The following is a 27,000-nucleotide window of genomic DNA, read 5'->3' as shown; positions in this document are numbered from 1 at the left end:
CATGGATGCCTTGGTTAACTGTCTGCAGGGTGGAGGGGGTGGATTTCGGGGTAGGAATAGGGGAGCTGAAACAACCAGAGCGGATGGGGGTGCTAGGGTTAGGGTTAGTCAGAGGAGGGTTCGATGGACCAGCAAAGAGGTTAGGGTTAGGAGGGAGAGGATCAGGTATTGAACCAAAGGTGGGTGCAAATCCAGGCAGAGTGGAGATGTGGGGGAGCTGTGATGGGGGCGCATCGAAGGTAGGCGATGCTTGCAAGAAGGAACCCAAAAGGTTCAGGGTATCCGGGGAGAGGGGTGGGCAGTCCAGCCCTGGAGCATAGTCAAGATGAACAAGGGCAGGATGGGGCACCGAGGAAGATGTTCTACCGATCGCAGGGAAGGAGGATGACAGCGGGCGCCTAGGAGCAACAGATTGTCCCGGGTTTGACACAGCACGAAAAGAGCTTCAGTTGACCTTGTGATGCAGAGGGTTTGTTGTTTTGTCCGCCCCTTCCATGTTCTCGGAACCGCCAGTAAACAAAGGAAGCTCTTGTCGGGAGGAACGAAATAAGAGTCTTTTTCAATTAAAATCATACCTTCATTTTTTTATTTTTTTTTACACATTGTTCTGCAACAGGATGGTTTTTTTAAAAGAATTTCAAGTGACATCTTCAGATGATGGCCTGAACTTACTCTCCTTAATGATTATCGATGTTTTGAGGGAGGATTTCGAGCCTAAATCACATATATGAATTGTAATGGTGTAGCTATAGCTTTGCTCCAATGGATCTGCAATCTAACCGAACCACAAGAAAAAACAGTCCTGTATTCTAAACACGAGTCCTGTACTCTTAACAGTCCCAATAATAATTAAGATCGAGCTTAAGAAAAAACCTTATCCTTCTTGTTAATCCTGTGAGATTTCAGAAAATATTATCAAGAAGTTCTTCGCTCTCCTTTTGCAAGGCACCCTGCAATTAGACCAAACCTCCAAGAGACCAAAAACACACCTTACACCTCTGTTGATACTTGTGTTACAGCTCCTCAGGTGTGGACACAAATTCAGAGTGTTCTTACTTAATCATCTGTTGAAGTACATACCAAAATAGGTGAGGCAGGGTCACCTTTTTATACATCTAGGATGACCGTTGAAGAACATAGAAGGGGCTCCAATAATAAACGTTGGAGGCCTTAAAAATTGGAACACAATTTCCTAATAAAACACTATTAAATTAATACGTCAAACCTTAAGTAAGGATGTCGTTGGAGTTCAAAAAAATATTTATTTAACTAAATGATATATCACCTTAAGCCTTAAGCAAACGAATTACATGTTGATTGTGTTTAGAATGTGTTATAGTGTTTTGGAGAGGGACACATTTTAATTTTCTATTTTTTTGTTTTTATAATAAAATTAATTTAATTTAATAGTTATTGATAAATTGTTTGTTTAAGCTCTAAGGAATTTGTACACTAACCCTTTTTGGTGTGGTTGTAGGTGACACATGAGTGTATTAAGTCAATGATTGGTTCACTATCTTTGGATTTTCAAGTTATTCAACTTATACGAGGTGAGATTATGGTGAGAAACCCTGTCATATATTGAAAACCGTTGGTGGATAAGGTGATGTCTCAACCCCTGGGGTTTTAGCCCACTAATGGGGTTTCCGACTTCAAACACAAATAACTCTCAAACCGTGAAGAACTAGGAGGCGTACCATATATCAACAGAAACATCTCGATGAGTAGAATCCATTGAGAAGATCTTTGATGCTAAATAATATGAGTTGTCAAGTCAGAATGCCCTTGCAAGATAGGGTAGCCCATGGTGCTGCTTGGGTTGACATCAATGACAACCACTAATCAACAAAATTGACCCCAAAATGTAGAGATTAATCCTGTTCCAAAATAGTTTAGGAAGGGGCACTACAATCCTCCCCTCCCAAATGTTGATTGTCCCCAAGCAACTTCAGTGTTGGATGCCCAAGTATGTGCTCGCCCTCGCAAGTAGTATCCTCATCCAGAAAGCTCCTCCAATGCACCAAAGATTGCTTGTCCTCAAGTAGTGCCTAAACAAGTGCCCTCTCTGACCGTCGATCCCCACTGTCTCTGGAAACGTTACCAGGTTCGTAAATATGCCATTGGTTCGTCCCTGATTGTTGTACTATCCTATAGTGAAGGGGTCCCTCAATACCAAGATCCCAGGCAAACCTGATCATCGTGAAGCACCCCTTGCTCCACTCATTATCCTGCCAAATAGGGGCATTAGAACCCCTCTGTTTACTGCCAATAAGCAGAGCATCCTGATGATGTAAAACTCCATCCAAATCGTCATGAAGTTGCCCTACTGAATAGCCCATCTCATGCACTACAAGAGTAAACTCCTGAAGATGCAATCCAATCCTGGTGGGATTGAACCCTCGTCTACCTGGGCCTCCCCCGATCTCCTGTCGATCACCATGCCACACCAGTGAAGTTCCCCACACCATCAATGAATCAATAAAACCAAATGGAGGATCTAGATGACCCTCCCCTGTAGAAACCAACTCACCAATATGGGTCGCTGAACTGTTCAACCCTATTATGCCAGAATCCCCTGCCCATCGCAGAAGGAACCTATCCTGCTAACATTGTGACACTCTGGTCATGACTGACAGTCTAGCACAATGTTGCACGAAGCGGGGACGAAGCAGGGACATTTTTTGGAAGTGGGGACACGGAAGCATCATTTTCCAAAAATCTAGGAAGCGAAGCGTCTGATATATATATATATATATATATATTTGCATTTATACTCAAAACAAGCATCCCAAACAGGTGGAAGCGTCCAAAACAGGCGGAAGCGTCTAGGAATTGTCCAGGAAGCGTCCAAAACAGGCGGAAGCGCGCTTCCGGGGACGCTTCCTGGATGCATCCGCACGGGACGCGCTTCAAGCCTTGGAACCAGGGGGGACGCTTCCTGTAACTATGGTCTAGCATGCTCATACCAGAGCCTCCTCTCCCATAACTCTCGACCATAATCTATGCAATGATCGAGGCTAGGCCAATCTTGCCAAAGCGACTCAACAATGTCAGCACCTATCACTCCATGGCTAGCCCCAATCCTGAGCAACAATCTGCCTTTCCCTATGGTGAGGGCTTCGGTGATCCCCCATGTGTCCGCCTGTGAATGAATCAGTCTGCCAGTTATCCCGACCATGCTCACTGAGGAGTGGAGTATCCCACCAATCCATTAGATCTCTCGATCCCTTAACCATACTAGAGGTCCACAACCCCCAATCCTGTCTGTCTGTCGTTGTGACATGTTGCTAGCTATTGGGACCCCCCTGTGCCCTGTTTGTGTCTCCTGTAGGTATCCAATAGGTAGACACCGAGCATCAAGAACCTGTGTCACAAATAACCAACTGCTCTGCGCCTGCCAAATCACATAGCAAGATCTGTTATTCCAGCTCCTAATGATGTGCTCGGGTATTGCCAGAAGCCTCGCCATCATCCTACCGACAAGGACTACCATCCCCTGCAGCTCATGCTCCCCCAACGCCTCGAGTTATCCAGTTGAAAAAGCAACACGCAACTTCCTCTCGATCACCTCCCCAAGTGTGAGCCCAGGGGTGGAACATATGCTAGCTCAACAATCAACAACACCATCCCTATGCCTGTATCCGTCAGCTCGTGCACCTACCAAGTATCTCAACTGGAGAGTCTCCTCCCAGCCCATGACATGCAATGTCTCATCCAACTACATAGGTGAGCCTCCCATGTCCTACTGCCCAAATGGAGAGTGTCAAGGGGTAACAACCAAACGCTCTGCAACTGTAAGCAACACTGGAGGATGATGGGTGGGTTTGTCCCAAAGGGTATGATCAAGAATCTGTCGGAATACTCAAGAGAAATCCTGTGGATGACCCTCTCTCCACATCGAATCTACTGTTAACCCCCTCGAAGCCGTGTCTCCACTAAACATGGTGTCCCCATATGCTCAACAATGTCCTCATCGATCCTAGGTGAGTTGCATCCAATGGTACACCTAATGCCCCTGTCCATAGGCCTCCATGGACATAACGCTCCAAGAGCCAGCTGCACCGCACCATGCATCACTGCACACCACCGAGCAACACCTCATTCCTCGACATGCCACTGTATGATGCAACCTGTCCTGGTACACCACTGGATACCCCCAGCTACGGCTATGCCATCCTCTACCGTCCTGTGTCCCGTCTGTGTCACTGCACCAGTCGCTCTCCGCATGTGCTGAATGCAATGTGAGGCACTCCCACTCCACAACACAGTCCATCATACTATGGCACACCCCCATGCGTCTCCATGCCCATCTGCAGACCACCTTTCCATGCTAGATGCTCCTACCCATCCCCGAATGAGATGGCCTAAAGTTGTGTCCCTATGCGTCAACCCACATCCAACCTGTATCATCACCTCCACCCTCGCATCACCATGCTCTCCGATGAGGGGACCTCCCCTCCAAATCCTCCCTGAGGGGCCCCAGAAGTGAATCTCTCTAGGTACCAGTAGTGATGCCACCACTTCTCTGCTCCTCTGTGTCCTCCGTGCCCTACGCAAGTGTGAGGAATCTCCAGCTCCATTCAAGGCAAGGCCTACCGATGCCACCTCCTCCAACAAACTCTTGCCATAGTAGGTTGATCATCTTGTGATCCCACGCACAACCGTCATACCAAGACAACCAAAGGAGTCTGCCCATAAGCTGGCTGGCCACTTGTGCTGATCAAGACTCCCCTAGCGAATGCGCGTGCTCAGTTGCTAGGTCAACTATACCATCCAGGCCGTAGTCAACCATATACCTGGGAAATGATAGGTGGTCCTTCCTGGATCCCAATGCCAGTCAGGGCTTCCGGCATCCTCAGTGCCTGGAAACTTCGGTTGAGCTCCACCTGAGTCTACTACCGTCTCCATAGCCCACTCCACTGGGTACCAACTCAGAATCTCTCACCATCCAACCCCAAGAGAGGGATTGAATGTACAAAATCTCATACGCAGGACAGGCCCTCCATCCTGCAAATGTTGCACCCTACACTGCTCATGTCGCCTCACCTCATCAGCCTAGTCAACACATAAAATATGTCGAGGTGGATCTGCTTCTCTCTCTCCAAGGTGTAGAGGTAAACTACTGATGCTACAGGCCCCATCTATGTATGTCTGAAGAGGGCTTCTCTAATGCTCTAAAGTGAACTCTAGTTGTACCATTAGGGAATCCAACCATACCCCAACGCGAGTCAGTTTGGCTGCTGACTCAGCACAAACCACTCTCATGCCCTCCAGCTCCTCGTTTTGTTGTAGAATGGCCTCTCGTACTGTCGTGGCCTTCTCTCTCAATGCTAGAAGGTCAACCTGGAACTAATGAATCTGCCATGGGTATCTATCACCTGTAGACTCAGTCACAGCTCTAGACACCTCATCAACTATCATCACCTCAACCATGGGTGGCACCTCCTCGACAGATGGCTCTATGTGTGTAGGCTCTATCCTCTCCACCAAGGTGCCAACTGGGGCTATCAAAGAGGTCTCGAATAATGGTGACTCCTGCGCCACACTAGGTAGATCGATGTGCTCCTCACCATCCTGTGGGCTCTCAGCATCATGCTCAACCTCCTCCTCAGGATCCTGATATCTAAATCCAAGTATCCACCAGCAAAAGCATCCCCTGGTCTCACCCTCTAACTGTCCCTGTCCTGCCTGCTCCTTTTCAAGAGATCTAGTGCCCTGATTCTGTTGACTTTCCCCACATGATGTAGATGGTTGCACCCCCACGACCTGCTCACCTCTAGCGTCTATGTTGTAAGGGTGATGATGGGTCTGGTTTGTCACCCTCCTCAACTCAACCAACCTCTTGTCGTCCCAACAGATTCCACTACAGAATTTATGCATACTAGATTTCCCTTCAGCCATGGGTTTGTCTCCGATTTCACCCGTCACTGTGCACTCACACCCAAATCTTTCATGATCTGCTAGTTACCCACAGCTGGGCCAAGATCATGCTCTCATACCCCTGTAATGTTCCTAACTTAAATAAACAGTGATATGCAAAGCAAAAACGATTTACAACACATAAATTTTAAACAATCAACAAATGCTCATAAAAACTCCAGAAGTAAGAACTAGCTGAGCCATTTTATTAATCAATGGAGCAAGTACAATGGTATGGAGGAATGAACCTCAGCTTGCCTCAATGGCAAGCGTGAAAGAACCTAGGTGCTAATACAATGATTTCAAATGCAGGAAATGATTGCTCCTCTAATGCTCTGCGCTGCCTAGAAAACTACACTACTTGTTGAAAAGGGACTGCAAGAAACTCCACCTCGATGCTCAGAAAATGCTGCAAATTCAACCCCAATCTCCTTGACCAAAACCCACAAAAACGCATAAATGGTTTGGCCCGATTTTGACCTCACAAAATCAACCCCCAAAGGCACTGTGCAATCCCCAGTAATTTTGCATTGTCTACTGCAAAGATATGGCTGGAAACCCCATTTCCAGTGCTCAAAAAATTTTGGAACTTTATATCTAGGATCCTTGTCAAAAACCCATAAATGGTTTGGCCGGATTTTGACCTTTCAAATTCGGCCTCCAATAGGCCATATGCCCTCCAAACTGCTCAAGGAATACAACCTGCAAGGAACACCAACAAAATCTTCCTCCAAACTCCAAAAATGCAGCAATCACCTCTCCAAATATTTCCCTTAACCTCCATGGTGAAGTTCAGCCTCAAATATTGATGCTCTACCCTCCACGTAAGCACCCAGTGTTGCCTCTGCGCTAGCCCAAGAAGTGCGAAAATCACCATGCAAGGTAGCACACTCCACCTCCAAAACTCTCCCAAATGCCAACAATCCTCCGATGCCTCCTCTCCGGAAAATCTCTCACCCAAAATCCATTGCAAAACACCACAAGCAAAATCAACCTCCTCTTCACTGTGCCCTCCAGTGATATGCACCACCCAAAGATGAATGCAATCACTGGAAATCACAATGAGATCCTCCTCCTGAAGAAATGAAGAAAAACCTTCCAAGGGTGGCACTCAAAGTCCCCCAAAAAAAGGGTGAGCTCCTCGCTTGAAGAACTCTTGCTAAACAAGAAGTTGTTGAAGTTTCTAAGTTTACTTAGTTAGAAACCCTCCATGCACTTTATCTGATTTATTCCTACCTACTTGTTATTTTCCTTAAAAATTTATTTACAATGTAAAAACTGAAAATAAACACTAGTGCATCGTCAACATATTACAGATCGGTAACTAAAAGAAACAGAAGCAAACACACCATATGACACCATTATTTTTGTACTAATCTCCCCGGAAAAACCCAATGTGGGAAAACCAGTGCAGCTATCTGAGGGTTTTCTTATTAAGAAATATCAGAGTATAATCTGGGTGCCGAAACTGGCCTACCCAACAGAGAATTTCCTTGGCAATAATACCTCTCAGTTTCTGACAAATCTAGTGGCTGAAGCCCCGGATAATCCTTCCAGCAGCTACTCAGCACCAATCTGCCCCAAAAACCCCAGCGTCTGCCCAATCTGGACTTTATCAGCCTCTCCTAGCCCATCGTTGGCCCTGCGTCAGCCTATCTTGGCCTGCGTCAGCACCAAGGAGACCCTGCGTCAGATCTCTAACCCTTTGCGTCAGCTACACTGGCCTCTCTGGTGCTCTACGCAGCACATAGCTGCCTCTGCATGACCCTGCGTGAGCATTGGCTATTCCTGTGTCACTTTCTTTGGCTGCTCTCCCGGCACTACCTATGCCTCTCTGTCTCTCTGTACTTAATCCCCCTCAGTTGCTCCTCGATCACTGATTCTATCTCTCTTATCAAACCCCTCTCTAGAGAATAGAATGACTGATCATCTGGTGTTCTCTCCAAGTGACCCTCCAGCCTCCTCTTATACTTTTCTTGTTGACATATCAACAACCAAGATTAAGTCCCTAATCAACGGCTAAGATCAGATCTGGATTGATCCATGTCTTTTGGACCATTCTAACATAGATTCATATTAATACACATTAATATTTTATTTTCCCTAAGTTTAGACTTAGGGACTCCATAAAAAATATTAATTATTTTAATATCTCCTGATCTGTTTAGAATCTGCCCAAACCCTTTCTGGGTATTCGAGATCTCATGTGCCCCAACCTCTCCACCAAATTTCGTGGCTAGAGCACATTCGATGCTACCCCAAATCAACACTCTCTCTTAGCGAGGACTATGCTCTAGCAATACTCCTCACTAAGCATTACTCTGATCATCCAACATCGGTACTTGTGCTAGTGCTAGGCCTTCCTGCCCGACATCCTCTGCACTGCTGCACCATGTACTGTTGCCCATGGTTTTGCCACTTCCACTGTTGCATCTATACAACAACTCCCTCTGCATTCGCACTGCTGTTGGTCCTTTCTCCCAGCACTGCATCCGCACTACACCTCCTCTCATCATACTGCATCGTGCTGCCCACTGTTGTACAACAACTCAGTTACTAAGAAGTAAGCAACTGATCTCCCAACTGACCTCCCTGTTGGGCTAGAGACACCCACTGATGCTGAAGCTCCCTCTACTGCTGACAAGTGCTCCCTCTCTAACCTCTACGCTGCTACAAAAACTCCCTGCATCTCGCACCATTCCACACCTCTCTGTGCCATCCAGCACTAGTCAACACTCTTGTGTCTCTTGCATTGCTGCAACCTGCTAACCTCACATTGTCTCGGGATTCCTGCACTGTAGCTCTCTCCGCCGCTCCATCTGCATCTGACTCTACCCAACTCAGCCAGTCCTACTACTCTTCGTCGGGGCTCCCGTAGCAAGGTCTAATCCAAGAGTCTGGATACCTCAAGGATCCTGCCCCTCATCGCCTGTAGTCCGCTTGACTACAGCTCAATGTCTCCCCACTTTCGCTCAAGTGGTGCATGTGCACTCATGGCACAGTCATCGTCTATCAACACTTCCTTCTCTGCCCGTGTTGGTGCTGCCTTAGTCTTGGAAGACTCTCCCTTACTTTTCTTCCTTTGACATTGGGTCGCATAATGACTCAGCTCCCCACAGTGGAAGCACTTGATCTTGGAGAGATCTTTCTTCTTCCGCTTTTCTTGCTTTCCCTTAGATGCTAGGGCAACATCTTCCTCCTCCTACTTGACTTTGATCCCCTTGCTGCTGCTACCCGTCTTCAACTGTCGTCTGATCTCTTCCTGGCGAAGAGCTACCCACATCTCCTCCCAAGGTGGAAGTGTCCCTCTGCCCAGTATACTCTGGACAAATACTTCCTAGTCTATAAGACTAACATTCAGGGATATCCTCACCATTGGCTCCTGCTCCAGTGTCGCCCCTATAGAAGTCAACTGATCTCGAATTTCATTCAGTCCTCCGAGGAAGGTGTCAATCAATTGTCCCTTCTTCATCTGATATGACCTCATCTAATTCTCAAGCAACATTCTTCTCTGCACAGAAGTATGCTGATAGCCTAATACAGCTTCTTGAGAGCCTCCCACATCTCAAATGTCGTTTCCTTCTCAACTATGTGTGGTACTACATGATCCTTGACCCCATCAAGGATAATGCTCTTGGCCATCGCCATCACCTCCTCGTACATGTCATTATCATTGGGGTCGACTGAGACAACTATTACCTTCACTGCGAAGTTCTTGACACGATTCTTGTCAAGTACGGATAAGGTTTTTGACTTCCAGACTACGAAGTTCGATGCTCCGTCCAGTCTATCCTGGTCTCTTACACCGTGTAGTGCCATGATGCTCCTCTACTTCCCTCCTAGAAGTTCTTTGTTCAACTCCTCTGAGTCTTTACTTCCCGTCTGGAAGTTCTCTTCTGGACTCCCTCTGAGTCCTGATTTCCCTCCTAGAAATCATTCTGCCACTTGTCGAGATGACCCCTACTCTGATCATCTTGTGCAACCGCACCACTGATCCAGGTTCCTCACTAGAAACCCTATGTAGCAACTCCTCTGGCCTTGCTCTATTAGGTATTGTTTTGACTACAGTACCTGACCAGCTCCACTCTGCAATATTCTTGCAGCCTTCTAACCCCAACAACTGCCTATCTGTGGACTGCGTCAGTCCCTCTCTGCCTCACGCTGGCCCTGCGTCACCCCGGATGGGTCTGCGTCAGCCCTGGGAGGCCCTGCGTCAGCCCTCTGGCCCTCTGCGTCAGCAACGCTGGCTTCTCTGAGGCTCTCCGTAGATCCCGACTGCCTCTGCGCAGCCCTGTGTGAGCTCTGGCTAGCTCTGCGTCACTCTCCTTGGCTTCTACGCTGCTAGAAACAACTTATGTCACCTCAGGATCGCTGTTTTCTGCTGCTATTGCTTCGCTTGGCTGATGTCCTTTAGTCCTCTTGTGATCTGCAATCACGCTCTGATACCATGTTGAAGTTTCTAAGTTTACTTAGTTAGAAAGCCTCCATGCACTTTATCTAATTTATTCCTACCTACTTTTTATTTTCCTTAAGAAGTTATTTACAATGTAAATACTGAAAATAAACACTAGTGCATGCTCAACATATTACAGATCAGCAAATAAAATAAACAGAAGCCAACACACCATATGACACCATTATTTTTGGGCTAATGTCCCCGGAAAAACACAATATGAGAAAACTAGTGCAACTCTCTGAGGGTTTTCTTATTAAACAATATCAGAGTACAATTTGGGTGCTGAAACTGGCCTACCCAACAGAGAATTTCCTTGCCTAGGTGCCGAAACTGGCCTACCCAACAAAGAATTTCCTTGCCAGTAATACCTCTCAGTTTCTAACAAATCTACTCGCTGAAACCCCGGATAATCCTTCCGGCAGCTACTCAGCACCAATCTCTCCCGGAAACCCCAGCGTCTGCCCAATCTAGACTACGTCAGCCTCTCCTAGCCTAGCGCTGGCCCTGCGTCAGCCCTAAGAGGCTCTGCGTCAACTCTCTGACCCTCTGCATCAGCTACGCTGGCCTCTCTGGTGCTCTACGCAGCACTTAGCTGCCTCTGCGTAGCCCTGCATGAGCACTGGCTACTCCTACGTCACTTTCTCTGGCTGCTATGCTCTTCCGGCACTATCTCTACCTCTCTGTCTCTCTGTACTCAATGCCCCTGAGCTGCTCTCCGATCACTGATTCTTTCTCTCTTAGCAAAGCCCACTCTAGAGAATAGAATGACTGATCATCTGGTGTTCTCTCCAAGTGACCCTCAAGCCTCCTCTTATACTTTTCCTATTGACATATCAATGGCCAAGATTAAGTCCCTAATCAATAGCTAAGATTAGATCTGGCTTGATCCATGTCTTTTGGACCATTCTAACACAGATTCATATTAATACCAATGTGGAAAAAGTCACTGTCGGGATTAATTCGGCAAGGGTCCAAAAGTTGAAAAACTCGGCAAAGTCGGGAGTTTTTTGAAAAAGTCGGCAAAAAGTCGGCAAAATTAAAAAAACACAAAATTATTCATTTTTTTTAATTTTTTTTAACATCTAGAGTATCCACAACATCAAATAAATGCATTTCCACATAAACATGTAAAGAAAGCTAATATATAATATGTATATGAAGTCTAGTGCTGCATCACATATCAAAATAGTGAATCCACTCCTGAATTTTGAGTCCTGTCTGAGTTTCAACTCTCAAGAGTAAAAATATCAACAAAAAATATAATAAATGTACATCATGAGTCATCTAAAAGTCATCAAGTAATCACTAATCAGTCACTGAGATCCTCTTCCCCTTTTACGGGAATAGGGAATGGCTTTGCCTTTTCCTCTAGAGGAAGAAGACCCTGCCCCTGAGGATACAAAAGGAAATGGACTCAATCGTCCTCTAGAAGCTGATGGAAGAGGTGGCCTCTGTGCTACGCTGCCGCTGCTGCTGCCCACCCTAGATGGTGTCACCTCCTCCTCAGCATCCTCATCCAGCTCTGCTACTGCCTCCTGACCCTGATGTTGCTCCGCCTCCTCCTCCTCTATCTCTAGCTCTCCCTCCTCTGCAACTGCTACATCCTCTAGATCCACACCTAACCAATCCGGGATCGTGTCCAAGATTGGCCTCTCAGTCTCGACTCTCCATGCAGCGGTGGTATCAATATTGTCCAATGAGATGGCTTCCACATCAGTAGGTTTCTGAAGCTGTCTCACCCACAATCGAAGATTGTAGTAGACGTATACCATGTCATTGAGGCGTTTGGATTCCAATCTGTATTAGGGTCATAGATTGTAAATTAGTACTTAGAAAATTTAAATATTAAAATTAATCAAATGAATTCAAAAAATTTAATTTGAAATCTTTTTAGTTTTTACCTGTTGCGCTTTTTGGAGTGTATTTTGTCAAATACACTCCAGTTGCGCTCACACCCAGAGGAACTGCATGTTTGGCTGAGCACTCGAATGGCAAGATTTTGGAGATTTGGTACTCTGGCACCATAGCTTGTCCACCAAGCATCTACAAGTTAAAAGAAAAATGAGAAACATAAAAAAAAACATTGAAATTCTAAACTTGAAAATTTGAAACAAACTGAAACTTACCTGGCATTTTGGTCGTCCTATTCTGAATAGCCATGTCAAAACAAAATGTGCCAGTGGCCATCCTATAGACCTCCATTTCTTTAGAAATCTCCTCACGTTCTCGCCTAGATGACACCATCCTCTCGACACAAGTGAAGAATCCATCCATCACCTCGGCATCAAATCTGAAACCACAAGCATAAGAAAATGCAGGGTTGAGGTAGACACCTGCAGCATGAATGGGGCGATGGAGGGTATTGTTCCATCGCTGATCAATCACTCCCCATATGACCTGTTGTTTCTCCAACCCCTCGTCTCCCTTATCTGCATAATAAGCACAGATGGCTTCTTTGGCCCTATCCATGGCCTCATACAAGTAGCCCATTGCGGGCTTCTCTCCATCAACCAACCGAAGAACCTTTACCAAAGGTTCTGAAATGGCACACACCTCCTCTACTCCTGCCCAAAAGCTCTGATCATATGAAACTAGTCTGCATATGCCCTCTCCCTCCGGTTTGCGACTAATAGATAAAGAACGCCATTCCGCTGAGAGAAACATGCTCTTCACCTCCCACATAGAATTCAACAGAGACTGAAGAGATATGAAAGTAGTGGCAAATCGTGTAATGGCAGGCCGCACCAACTCTTTTTTGTTGGTGAATTTTCTCATCAAGCTAAGCACAGATGAATGATTATAAATAAATTTTGTTATGCTCTTGGATGATTCAACAATATCCCTCACAGTAGGAATTTTACCTATATCCTCCAACATCAAGTCAATGCAATGAGCAGCGCAAGGTGTCGAAAACAAGTTAGGATACCTCTCCATAAGCATCTTGCCAGCTGCAACATAATTTGCAGCGTTGTCCGTTATGACTTGGACAACATTGCTTGGGCCTACTTCCTGAATGAAGATGTCCAACAACTCACATAATAAACGTGCATCTTTAATGTGGTCAGATGCATCAACAGATTTCATAAACATTGTCCCCTTGGGACAACTAACCAAGAAGTTAAGAAGGGTCCTACCCTTCTGATCAGTCCAACCATCTGACATGACTGTGCATCCAGTGTGCTCCCATGATGCCCTAAACTCTGCCAATCTAGCAGTGCACTCAGTCTTTTCATCTTGAAGAAGAGGCCCTCTCAACTCTGCAAAGGTGGGGGCTTTGTACCCCGGGCCAACGACAGCAACAGCATCAAACATAGGCTGGTAGAATGGGTTTGTCTTGGCAATGTTGAAGGGAACATCGCTCCATAGAAGACACCTACTGACCAACTTGTCAGCTTCTGCCTTTTCCTTTTTTTTCAATGATGATCTAATCCCAGGTTGTGAACCAGCTGCTGTTCTAGGAACAAAAAAAGATGAGATAGAAGGATGAGTACCACTACCCAATGTACCCATGGGTGAGGAAGGTGATGCTGCTATAGAAACATTGCCACTCTCAATTCCCCCCGCTCTTGAGCCCCCTGCAATTTGGTTTCTTAGTGTTGCCCTGGTGTCTTTTCCTTCCTCTTTATCCATCAATGATTGAATGGCCCGTCGGATGATTTCTGGAGTTGTCTCTTTGCAAAGTTCAATATTTTGGCCTGGAATTTGCCCCAAATGGAATTTTAATCTGTTGATGCCTCTTGACATATGCTTTCCACACAATTTGCAAGTCAAATACATTCTATTGACCGTCCCAGTTTCAGGTATAACATCAGGCTCACCAAACTCCCACATAGAATCCAAAACCCTCGGCATTTTGTTTTAAACTTTGAGCTGGAATTTAAAGTTTAAACCTGGGCACAAAAAGAATGGAAACAAATTCAAATCAGCAAATTATAATTAGTAATTTACTAATTTGTATTGCACTCAGAATTTAGAAACAAATTAGTAAATAATAAATATTAAATAATAAATCATAAATGTATGTACAGTGAAATAATTTATTACAGTCATAATTTATTAAATAATTTATTACAGTCATAAATATTAAATAATAACAATAAAATAAATATAAATAAATTATGTTAGACATAAAAATCCAAATTTTTTAGTAACGAGAACATTTACAAAACACTTGGAATCCCTTCAAACTGCAACAGTTAGTGATGAGATTCAAGTGGCAGCAAAGAAGTCAAGAAACCAATGATCACAACAGTGAGAGAAGCAGCCCAAATCACACAAGAAAACACTTACCCAAGATGCAAAAGATGCAAAGAGTGAATGCCCAATGAGACAAGATGACTGTCAACTAGTCTATTCTTTACACCACTGTCATGTCTATGATCAGACCTTACAGTGCCTATATCAGACCTCAAATTAGAGTAACAGTCCTCCCAAAAATCTCAAGAGATGCCAAGTAATGCAAGCTCAACCAATGCAAATGATATGCCAATGAAAATAGACGACTGTTAATTAGTTTTATGCCACTGTTACATATTTATGTCACTGCTGTATGTGACTTACTGTAGCTGTAGGTGATATATCAGACCTCTGAAATGTCTATGTCAGACTTGTAAAACTCTGAAATTTAATACTTCAGTTCTCTACAAACCATGAAAAATGCCAAGATGAACAAACTAACCAATGCCAATGATCTTATGATGATTGTCAATGAATTTTATGGCACCTTTGTGTTACTGTATGTGTTATTTAGGACTGTTATAAGACTGTAATACAAAGTTCAAAGTTTAGACCTGACTCTTCTACCCAACTTCGGACCTCTGGCAAAAGATTTCAGGACAGTCACTATAACTCAAAGTTCAGAGTTCCATATGGTGGTATCTTATGTGATACAAAGTTAAATTTCTTTAAACTTTCATGATTAGAGATTTGCTTGAGTGTTTTCATGATTAGAGATTTGCTTTGAGTGTTACGTAACAGTTATAAAGTATAAACTATAAACATTAAAGTTTTAAACTTACCTTGTCACCTTGCCGGGCTTGACGGCGGACGCTTGCGGCTAGCAAATGCACACCCACGGGCCACAACTTCTTCGAACTAGAAAGTTGGAAACCCTCGTTTCTCCTCCACAGCGAACAAGCCAGCCCAAAACACAATTAAAAAATAAAACGACGAATTCTGGTTTTTATGCCCGCGGACGAAATTTTTTTTAACTTAGCCGATTTTTTGCCATCGACTCCCGATTTAATCGGGAGTAATTCGATTTAATCCCGATTTTTTCATTTTTTAAAAAGTCGGCAAAAAGTCGGCCGATTTAATCCTTTTTTTGAAAAAATCGCATTTTGGGGAATAAATCCCGATTTTATCGGGACTTTTTCCACACTGATTAATACACATTAATATTTTATTTTCGCTAAGTTTAGACCAATGTGGAAAAAGTCGCTGTCGGGATTAATTCGGCAAGGGTCCAAAAGTTGAAAAACTCGGCAAAGTCGGGAGTTTTTTGAAAAAGTCGGCAAAAAGTCGGCAAAATTAAAAAAACACAAAATTATTTATTTTTTTTAATTTTTTTTAACATCTAGAGTATCCACAACATCAAATAAATGCATTTCCACATAAACATGTAAAGAAAGCTAATATATAATATGTATATGAAGTCTAGTGCTGCATCACATATCAAAATAGTGAATCCACTCCTGAATTTTGAGTCCTGTCTGAGTTTCAACTCTCAAGAGTCAAAATATCAACAAAAAATATAATAAATGTACATCATGAGTCATCTAAAAGTCATCAAGTAATCACTAATCAGTGACTGAGATCCTCTTCCCCTTTTACGGGAATAGGGAATGGCTTTGCCTTTTCCTCTAGAGGAAGAAGACCCTGCCCCTGAGGATACAAAAGGAAATGGACTCAATCGTCCTCTAGAAGCTGATGGAAGAGGTGGCCTCTGTGCTACGCTGCCGCTGCTGCTGCCCACCCTAGATGGTGTCACCTCCTCCTCAGCATCCTCATCCAGCTCTGCTACTGCCTCCTGACCCTGATGTTGCTCCGCCTCCTCCTCCTCTATCTCTAGCTCTCCCTCCTCTGCAACTGCTACATCCTCTAGATCCACACCTAACCAATCCGGGATCGTGTCCAAGATTGGCCTCTCAGTCTCGACTCTCCATGCAGCGGTGGTATCAATATTGTCCAATGAGATGGCTTCCACATCAGTAGGTTTCTGAAGCTGTCTCACCCACAATCGAAGATTGTAGTAGACGTATACCATGTCATTGAGGTGTTTGGATTCCAATCTGTATTAGGGTCATAGATTGTAAATTAGTACTTAGAAAATTTAAATATTAAAATTAATCAAATGAATTCAAAAAATTTAATTTGAAATCTTTTTAGTTTTTACCTGTTGCGCTTTTTGGAGTGTATTTTGTCAAATACACTCCAGTTGCGCTCACACCCAGAGGAACTGCATGTTTGGCTGAGCACTCGAATGGCAAGCTTTTGGAGATTTGGTACTCTGGCACCATAGCTTGTCCACCAAGCATCTACAAGTTAAAAGAAAAATGAGAAACATAAAAAAAACATTGAAATTCTAAACTTGAAAAGTTGAAACAAACTGAAACTTACCTGGCATTTTGGTCGTCCTATTCTGAATAGCCATGTCAAAACAAAATGTGCCAGTGGCCATCCTATAGACCTCCATTTCTTTAGAAATCTCCTCACGTTCTCGCCTAGATGACACCATCCTCTCGACACAAGTGAAGAATCCATCCATCACCTCGGCATCAAATCTGAAACCACAAGCATAAGAAAATGCAGGGTTGAGGTAGACACCTGCAGCATGAATGGGGCGATGGAGGGTATTGTTCCATCGCTGATCAATCACTCCCCATATGACCTGTTGTTTCTCCAACCCCTCGTCTCCCTTATCTGCATAATAAGCACGGATGGCTTCTTTGGCCCTATCCATGGCCTCATACAAGTAGCCCATTGCGGGCTTCTCTCCATCAACCAACCGAAGAACCTTTACCAAAGGTTCTGAAATGGCACACACCTCCTCTACTCCTGCCCAAAAGCTCTGATCATATGAAACTAGTCTGCATATGCCCTCTCCCTCCGGTTTGCGGCTAATAGATAAAGAACGCCATTCCGCTGAGAGAAACATGCTCTTCACCTCCCACATAGAATTCAACAGAGACTGAAGAGATATGAAAGTAGTGGCAAATCGTGTAATGGCAGGCCGCACCAACTCTTTTTTGTTGGTGAATTTTCTCATCAAGCTAAGCACAGATGAATGATTATAAATAAATTTTGTTATGCTCTTGGATGATTCAACAATATCCCTCACAGTAGGAATTTTACCTATATCCTCCAACATCAAGTCAATGCAATGAGCAGCGCAAGGTGTCCAAAACAAGTTAGGATACCTCTCCATAAGCATCTTGCCAGCTGCAACATAATTTGCAGCGTTGTCCGTTATGACTTGGACAACATTGCTTGGGCCTACTTCCTGAATGAAGATGTCCAACAACTCACATAATAAACGTGCATCTTTAATGTGGTCAGATGCATCAACAGATTTCATAAACATTGTCCCCTTGGGACAACTAACCAAGAAGTTAAGAAGGGTCTTACCCTTCTGATCAGTCCAACCATCTGACATGACTGTGCATCCAGTGTGCTCCCATGATGCCCTAAACTCTGCCAATCTAGCAGTGCACTCAGTCTTTTCATCTTGAAGAAGAGGCCCTCTCAACTCTGCAAAGGTGGGGGCTTTGTACCCCGGGCCAACGACAGCAACAGCATCAAACATAGGCTGGTAGAATGGGTTTGTCTTGGCAATGTTGAAGGGAACATCGCTCCATAGAAGACACCTACTGACCAACTTGTCAGCTTCTGCCTTTTCCTTTTTTTTCAATGATGATCTAATCCTAGGTTGTGAACCAGCTGCTGTTCTAGGAACAAAAAAAGATGAGATAGAAGGATGAGTACCACTACCCAATGTACCCATGGGTGAGGAAGGTGATGCTGCTGTAGAAACATTGCCACTCTCAATTCCCCCCACTCTTGAGCCCCCTGCAATTTGGTTTCTTAGTGTTGCCCTGGTGTCTTTTCCTTCCTCTTTATCCATCAATGATTGAATGGCCCGTCGGATGATTTCTGGAGTTGTCTCTTTGCAAAGTTCAATATTTTGGCCTGGAATTTGCCCCAAATGGAATTTTAATCTGTTGATGCCTCCTGACATATGCTTTCCACACAATTTGCAAGTCAAATACATTCTATTGACCGTCCCAGTTTCAGGTATAACATCAGGCTCACCAAACTCCCACATAGAATCCAAAACCCTCAGCATTTTGTTTTAAACTTTGAGCTGGAATTTAAAGTTTAAACCTGGGCACAAAAAGAATGGAAACAAATTCAAATCAGCAAATTATAATTAGTAATTTACTAATTTGTATTGCACTCAGAATTTAGAAACAAATTAGTAAATAATAAATATTAAATAATAAATCATAAATGTATGTACAGTGAAATAATTTATTACAGTCATAATTTATTAAATAATTTATTACAGTCATAAATATTAAATAATAACAATAAAATAAATATAAATAAATTATGTTAGACATAAAAATCCAAATTTTTTAGTAACGAGAACATTTACAAAAAACTTGGAATCCCTTCAAACTGCAACAGTTAGTGATGAGATTCAAGTGGCAGCAAAGAAGTCAAGAAACCAATGATCACAACAGTGAGAGAAGCAGCCCAAATCACACAAGAAAACACTTACCCAAGATGCAAAAGATGCAAAGAGTGAATGCCCAATGAGACAAGATGACTGTCAACTAGTCTATTCTTTACACCACTGTCATGTCTATGATCAGACCTTACAGTGCCTATATCAGACCTCAAATTAGAGTAACAGTCCTCCCAAAAATCTCAAGAGATGCCAAGTAATGCAAGCTCAACCAATGCAAATGATATGCCAATGAAAATAGACGACTGTTAATTAGTTTTATGCCACTGTTACATATTTATGTCACTGCTGTATGTGACTTACTGTAGCTGTAGGTGATATATCAGACCTCTGAAATGTCTATGTCAGACTTGTAAAACTCTGAAATTTAATACTTCAGTTCTCTACAAACCATGAAAAATGCCAAGATGAACAAACTAACCAATGCCAATGATCTTATGATGATTGTCAATGAATTTTATGGCACCTTTGTGTTACTGTATGTGTTATTTAGGACTGTTATAAGACTGTAATACAAAGTTCAAAGTTTAGACCTGACTCTTCTACCCAACTTCGGACCTCTGGCAAAAGATTTCAGGACAGTCACTATAACTCAAAGTTCAGAGTTCCATATGGTGGTATCTTATGTGATACAGAGTTAAATTTCTTTAAACTTTCATGATTAGAGATTTGCTTGAGTGTTTTCATGATTAGAGATTTGCTTTGAGTGTTACGTAACAGTTATAAAGTATAAACTATAAACATTAAAGTTTTAAACTTACCTTGTCACCTTGCCGGGCTTGACGGCGGACGCTTGCGGCTAGCAAATGCACACCCACGGGCCACAACTTCTTCGAACTGGAAAGTTGGAAACCCTCGTTTCTCCTCCACAGCGAACAAGCCAGCCCAAAACACAATTAAAAAATAAAACGACGAATTCTGGTTTTTATGCCCGCGGACGAAATTTTTTTTAACTTAGCCGATTTTTTGCCATCGACTCCCGATTTAATCGGGAGTAATTCGATTTAATCCCGATTTTTTCATTTTTTTAAAAGTCGGCAAAAAGTCGGCCGATTTAATCCTTTTTTTGAAAAAATCGCATTTTGGGGAATAAATCCCGATTTTATCGGGACTTTTTCCACATTGGTTTAGACTTAGGGACTCCATTAAAAATATTAATTATTTTAATATCTCTTGATCTGTTTAGAATCTGCCCAAACCCTTTCTGGGTATTGGAGATTTCATGTGGCCCAACCACTCCACCAAATTTCGTCGCTAGAGCACATCCGATGCTATCCCAAATCAACACAAGTGACTCAACTAAGCAGCTCGAGCTTCGATATGCCAAAGATGATGAAATGAGGAGAGTTGCCTTCCTTATATAGATTTTGTGGAGAGCTTTTCCCTCCATTTTCCCTCCATCATGGGTCCCTCACTTAACCATCGATTTCCCCTCCATGCAAATCGAACTAGGGAATGTGTATTCTCCTAGTGTGGGTGGCCCCCACCTATAACTTAACCACATCAAAATAACTTCTAACCTCCTAATAAAATTGAATGGGCCCCATCACATCCAAAATTGACCCCAAAATGTAGAAATTAAACCTATTCCAAAATAGTTTAGGAAGGGACATTACATTCAAATTAAGAATTGGACTAAAGTAATTGTAACAGCATAGAACAGCGGAAAATTAACACATGACGCAAGTGTGTCATCCTCCTATGCTAGAGCTAGCACAAGTTTGTGCTGCTATGTAGCCTAGGCTGTCTCAAACTGTAACCTGTATAGCTTTCCCTTTTTAACTCCAATCACCATCGCTACTTTGAAGCTAGCTCCCTTAGGGTGAAGATATACCTTTCCATCCTGGAAAGTAACAGAATGACCCTTATCCTCCAATGTTGAGACTGAAATGAGGTTCATTTTCAACCCCGGCACAGACAACACTTGTTTCATCATCAATGGTTTTCCAGACTCCCTCTAGAACATGACTGCCCCAATCTTTTCGTCGATATTTCCAAAAAGAAGCTTTCTGGACATGCTGATGCTGATTTTTACAATACTGGTACTAAAACTCAACCCAAGAGTAACAAAATTTATCTAGATGACGATGACCACCAAGGTGAAACAAGGCAAATGGAACAAATTCAGTGCATCATGATCCATTATCCGACTCAACCAATGGTCATTATTTTCATGTCGAATACATTAGGCATTAGCAATTTGATATGAAGCAATTAAAATATGTACCTCACCTATCTGAGGCATCATGACCATCAAGTATGAGTGAGCTGAGTAATAATGTAGGAAGCATCATCGACTGTCTGTGGAGAACCATGGGTGTCAAATGTGGAACTGTTGTCTATGATTAGTACCATACGAGAAAAATCTCCCCTAGTTACCCCTAGATGTAAGACGGTCACAAGTGGCATATGTAACAGGTCCGGCAAGTAAGCTGTCAGTTTTATAAGAGACAAAAACCCCTAAACCTTCGTAGTAGGCCTCCAGCTTAATATAGATACACCTTATTCCAACTGGAATCCAGGTCAAAAGGTAAAGGGTTCTGTAGTTATTGTAACTTGAATTAATTCTTGATGTTACTAATTTAAGAATTTGTTCGTTACTGCAACCTAACCAAAGCAGATTCTTATATAGTATAACCATGTTGTAAAAAATAAGCATGAACATTATGTCCAAAAGCAACTAGATAAGAAGAGGGAAAATAAAATAAAAATACTGAATACCTTTCAATGATTTAAGTAGCTGCTCAAAGTTGACACTTGATATACTTTCTTTATGATAGCAAGCAGAAATACTAGTTGCCAAACTCAATGACAGTGGTGCAAGATCAAAATGGCACATGGATTGTTGATAGAGTCGGCACTCTGCCATGACCACATCTGTTATTAAATCATCTAAGTGATATCTTTTCCTTTGTTTTTGTCTGCTATGATCTTGGCCATAAATTTCACTCTCAATTCTTGTCACTTTGCATGAATCAGAAGATGGTAACATTCCAAAGAAATCTCCATTTCTTCTCTGCATTTCACTAATATATATTTCTTCAATGTTTTCAATATCTTGAACCACAGGCAACACATCACATTGATCAACAGTGTGTTCTTTCGAATGATCTATCCTTTCAGATGTAATGTCATTGCCTGCAGCTTCTTTTGAATGATTTGTTTGTTGACCCCAAAAATCTGTATCCAAAACCCTAATTTCCGAACATCCCTCAGAATATTTGTTAACATGATCTGCAAGTTCTTCCAAAATCATGTCACCTCTTGAATTAACAGGCATTCTGTCTTGGATTAGACAGCTATCCACATCATACGTTTGAGAAAAAACATTTTTTTCAGAAATTTTCATATGGGAAGTCTGAATGTCATGCTTTTTTGACACACAGCACTCTTCCGGTTCTCTCAAACCACACCTTGAAACATCTGGTATAGGCTTACTACTCTGCAGCATGTCATCTTTCCTAACCACAGAGTCAACATCTATGGGCACTGATAGTTCTGGTTTTGTACCATTTTTAGAAAATATAACCTCATCTGACCATGTGATATCATCCAAGTTGACCCCCAACATGCAATCTTCCTGGGAGAGCTTCCTCGAGGCCCAACAATGTTTTACACAGTCCTCAATAGGCAACTTGCTGCAACTCTGATGATCAATAACTTCTCCAGTATCTAGATTATAGAAAGGAAAAATGAATCAACAACTCGCGCAGTATATATAAATGTACCACATCCATTCCTGTCAACACCTGGACCTTTCTTCTTGACAATTATTTCAACAGATATTAGAATGTGTAAACAAAGCAATAGGTATTGTAGGCCCCCTTTTGTGAAAAACACTGAACTGATTCAACCTGTGCTTACCTTTAGAGCAGCAACTTCTACCAACTATTACATCTTGATCCAATTCTGCCAAATCATAATCTTCATAATCTGCACCTGTGGGGGCAAAATGAAGTGCACCTGGAATCTACAGAGGTTCACGCAATCTAACAGGAATCAATAACAAGCAAATTAAAAGTGACTTTCCCCAAAACAGCGTACTGTGGACAAGAAATGAACATTAAAAAATAAACTCAGAGTGAAAATCTACCTTCAAGGGACTTCCCTCCAATTGTTTGCAATGCTCAACAAGATTCAGCAATGCTGAAAAAGATCAGATTCTGCCTAGTCAGAAGCATATGAGAAAGAAAAATACATAATAGTGCAGGGAATACACTACTACAGTTTGCTGCATTATAATGAAAACTGCATTTCCTTCTAGAGGCTTGAAACCAATAATTTTATTACGAGTAAAAATTGACAGTTGAAAATCTCCGAAGGAACTAGACCTACATATGACAAAATATTTAATACATAGAAGGTGATATGTGAAGGGAAGAATCTAAAGCTTGAACTCTAACAATAACAAGATTTCATTAAGAAAGCTAACCAAGATGACTGGCATAAGCATCAAAGAAGCAACAGTTTAAATCAGGTCAAGTAATCTGGATGAAATTCCTAAATGGAAAAGCAAGTACAATTTAGCTCTTGAATATTTGGAATTAAGAACTAGAGTGGAATTTGAAAATCATGTCCTAGAAACATTATAGCTGATTTTGTTGCTCAATTTTTCTGGAATTCATGGGACTGATTTGTAGGGATGAATTCTAGATTTTGGGGGATTTTTCTAATAACTTGTTTTCTTCTGTTTTGACTAGAATTTGTAGGACACATTTAAAGGGACAAATTCTAACACTTTGGGGCTTTTTTCAAATGTTAAAAGAGGGTTTCCATGGATGAGGTAGGGAAAAAAATTTTGCCTCAAAAGCAAGCCCGGACTGCCAAAAATTCTGCCCTAATGAGATGATTGGCTGCTCAAATGATTTGAGGCATAAATAAATTTGAAAATTTTCCCTAATCAATGCCTAAACTTGACCCTGAAGAAAAATAGAGACAAGTTTGAGTTCATTATTCTGATTTTTCTTTCTATGTGTCTTTGATTTGTCCTTTGGGCATAATTCCTATTAGAAATCAGCCTTGTTCATTATTTGGGTTCTGATATTTGAACTGGCATCTATCTCCTAAATTATTAAAGTCACAAAATATGAGCTTAATAAGCCCTGCATCCAAACACCCTGTTCAAGATCACTGTTCTTTATGTTAGAAAATCAGAAAGGCAGAAAAATTTTCTTTAGTTGATAATTACTTGTGATATCTTTGAATTCTTTGTCTTTTATCTTTTTTATGTTCTTCTTTTATCTTAGTTCATCAGGTAATTATCAAAAACAAAATATGAAGATCAGAAACACCAGATGTAGGCGGACAGCCAAGGCTAAAAACCCTATATAGGGGAAAACCCAGTCAAGAACTCTTTCTTCAGTAATTCAAATTGAGATGGACCAAGATCCTAGACCAACAGACTTTCCTCCTCCACCAAGTCAGCCTTCCAAGATGATATAGTAGTCTCTTCTTATCCAGTAGCTCCAGCCCAGTGATAATCCAGAAATTCAACTTCCCAGTTGCAGTGTTTCGACCTCCTACAACAGAATTTTGGCCTCCCAATTACTGCAGAATTTCATCCCCCTTCTAGTAGCTTCACACGTGTGGGAAAGAGAGAAAATTTTGATTTTTGTGCTTCAAAGAATCCTTTTTCTTTGCTATCCTTCTTCTTCTTCTTCCTTGAATTTCGCACTTTTCTTGGCCCAATTACTGCAGATCAAACGTGTTGTCTGTGAATGACAAATGAGGTTAAGTTGTTGCCTTTATATAGTGATTATGCTGCCTAGTTTTAGGTCGACTTGGTGGAGGAGGCCTAGAAGACTAATTTTAGTATAAAATATATTTATTTCTTGACAAATAATTCCCAAGAAGGGATATTTACATTATGACATGGACAAGGACACTTGACACAAACCCTAGAAGCCTGCAATGGAGGCTTTGACCTAAAAATAATTGACCCAAGCATGAAACCCATGCTTTAATAAGTCAATTTTAATAATAATAAAATTTCATTTTCTTTCTTTTGACAAATACATTATATTGTGACTTAAATACATTTATGAAGACCGAACCTAGTTACATTCTTCAACACTCCCTCTTAACTAGGGAGGTATTCATAATTACAACTATATAGAGGTACATGGAAGATCTCCAAAATGAACTACAAAGAGTTCAGGCACACTCAATGCCATGGACTAGATACCTGACCAAGGTTATCTATTTGGGTGGGACTAAGATGGACTAAAGCTTTCAACCAGTCTAGGTACCATCAGGCTTACTAACTAACCATCAACCCAGGGATCTAGGTGCATATCCAAGGTCAGAGCTCCAAGACCAACGCCACCCTCCCTCTTTGGGATCTAGACATCAAACATACATAGGCAGGCCAGCTCCCAAGCATCCGCCATTAGATGCTTCATCTCTCCCTAATAAACTAGATATATCCATTTGTCCAAGCATGCTCCCAGAGTGTTCAACCTGTTTATGGAGAGACAAGCACAAACCCCAATTAGTAATAAACTTTCAAATATACATACAAGTAAACACAAACCTTCAAGGTCTTCAATCATCCTGATGCCACTTATATCAAGTTATTCATATGCAACTAGTCGGAAGCTTTTCTTCTTTCATTTCTTCAACAACACCAAGACATCCTCAATACATTGTAGTACTTTCATTCATTCTCTAATTTCTTCTTCAAGGTATCCATCATGACTATCATAATATGCCCTCCCTCTTAATTTGGGGAGATCAACATCAAAGAACCTATCATGGCTTCATTCCTTTTTACAACATCAAAGTCATCTTGATCATCTTCATTCTTCATCATGTTTACCAATATTATCAAGTCAACTTTACTTATGAATATCTCCAACATCTTGAAGACTATGTACCTGCACAACTTAAACAGCGAGCACAACCAAATACAAAAGCATGAAATTTAAAATATCATAATCATGTTAATACAGTAATGGAAGCATTAGACTTTAGACATCAAATACCTAAAATTAATTAAGTTCATAATCAGCAAGAGACACATACTTCTAAACTTAACCTTCTTGATAGGGTTTTGTTACAAACCCTAGACTACAACATAAAGTGACTTAATCAAGAAATCAATCGCATTCTATCTAGGGCGGCAGGGCCTCAATATTATTTCAGAGATATATGAAGATTCTACTATGATCCATTACAAACCCTAGATTCCATCTTAGATACACAAATCAACAATTCAATCAAATAACAAATCTACTATACATTTTAGACTCTACTAGGGTTTGTTGCAAAACCTAGATTTAATCATCATATCGGGAACAATATTATCATATCCTAGAATATCAAACTTCTATGAGGGCTTTGTTACAAACCCTAGAATTTAAAAACTATGGACAACAACAATTAGGTTACCATATATACATATCTAGGATTTCTAAATTATGCACAAGCATACAACAATATCTACTAGGTAAACCCAAGACACAGATATTAACACATTAAAGTTAGATATACAACAATTTTCAATCAGACAGACAAACATACACCTAGGGCTTCATTCCTAGGATCTTACTATAGATATTATAAGGGTTTTGCTCATAAACCCTAATTCATCAAACCCTAAAGATCTAGGGATTCAATACATAACTTAGATATTAACAGCAAACCCAAAGGGCTAGAGTTTCTATAACAATTCCAAAACATCAAAAGAATAGGAATTCTAGATTTCATCAACAACCCTAAGTAGACTAAGGTTTCAATATTAGCATTGACATACCCTTATGTTATGGTTTTATAATGAACCCTTTTAGGGTTCCACAAGAATGATAATATAATGAGGGTAGATTCAATCTAATGATTAATCACCCTAACAAGAATCTTTGAGATTTAAAGCCCTAGA

At 41.8% G+C, this 27,000-nt stretch overlaps 3 protein-coding genes across 3 annotated transcripts in view; all 3 read right to left on the bottom strand.

The window, feature by feature from the left end:
* LOC149141953 (uncharacterized) overlaps window positions 1–27,000 on the bottom strand; it is a 443,876-nt gene that overhangs the window by 133,111 nt on the left and 283,765 nt on the right. The window contains exons 12-14 of the mRNA XM_089448017.1: window positions 23,218–23,270; window positions 22,989–23,094; window positions 21,846–22,796 (exon numbers count right to left, since the gene is read on the bottom strand). Coding sequence (XP_089304143.1) covers window positions 21,846–22,796; window positions 22,989–23,094; window positions 23,218–23,270 — 1,110 coding nt within the window. The remainder of the gene's footprint in view (window positions 1–21,845; window positions 22,797–22,988; window positions 23,095–23,217; window positions 23,271–27,000) is intronic.
* Window positions 11,616–12,622, bottom strand: LOC149141956 (uncharacterized). The gene is made up of 3 exons (XM_089449659.1): window positions 12,502–12,622; window positions 12,277–12,418; window positions 11,616–12,172 (listed from the first exon to the last, which is right to left on the bottom strand). The coding sequence occupies exons 1-3, from the start codon at window positions 12,617–12,619 to the stop codon at window positions 11,689–11,691; spliced, it is 744 nt and encodes a 247-aa protein (XP_089305785.1). The 5' UTR covers window positions 12,620–12,622; the 3' UTR covers window positions 11,616–11,688.
* On the bottom strand, window positions 16,766–18,719 carry LOC149141955 (uncharacterized). Its single transcript, XM_089448502.1, has 2 exons — window positions 16,994–18,719; window positions 16,766–16,911 (listed from the first exon to the last, which is right to left on the bottom strand). The coding sequence occupies exons 1-2, from the start codon at window positions 18,717–18,719 to the stop codon at window positions 16,766–16,768; spliced, it is 1,872 nt and encodes a 623-aa protein (XP_089304628.1).

This window comes from Pinus tabuliformis, chromosome X (assembly GCF_031772625.1).
Source record: "Pinus tabuliformis cultivar Carrire ecotype Pingquan chromosome X, CPIR1, whole genome shotgun sequence".
NCBI classification, from domain to species: domain Eukaryota; kingdom Viridiplantae; phylum Streptophyta; class Pinopsida; order Pinales; family Pinaceae; genus Pinus; species Pinus tabuliformis.
Note: the sequence above shows the minus strand (reverse complement) of the source record. Positions and strands in the feature narration are given on the sequence as shown.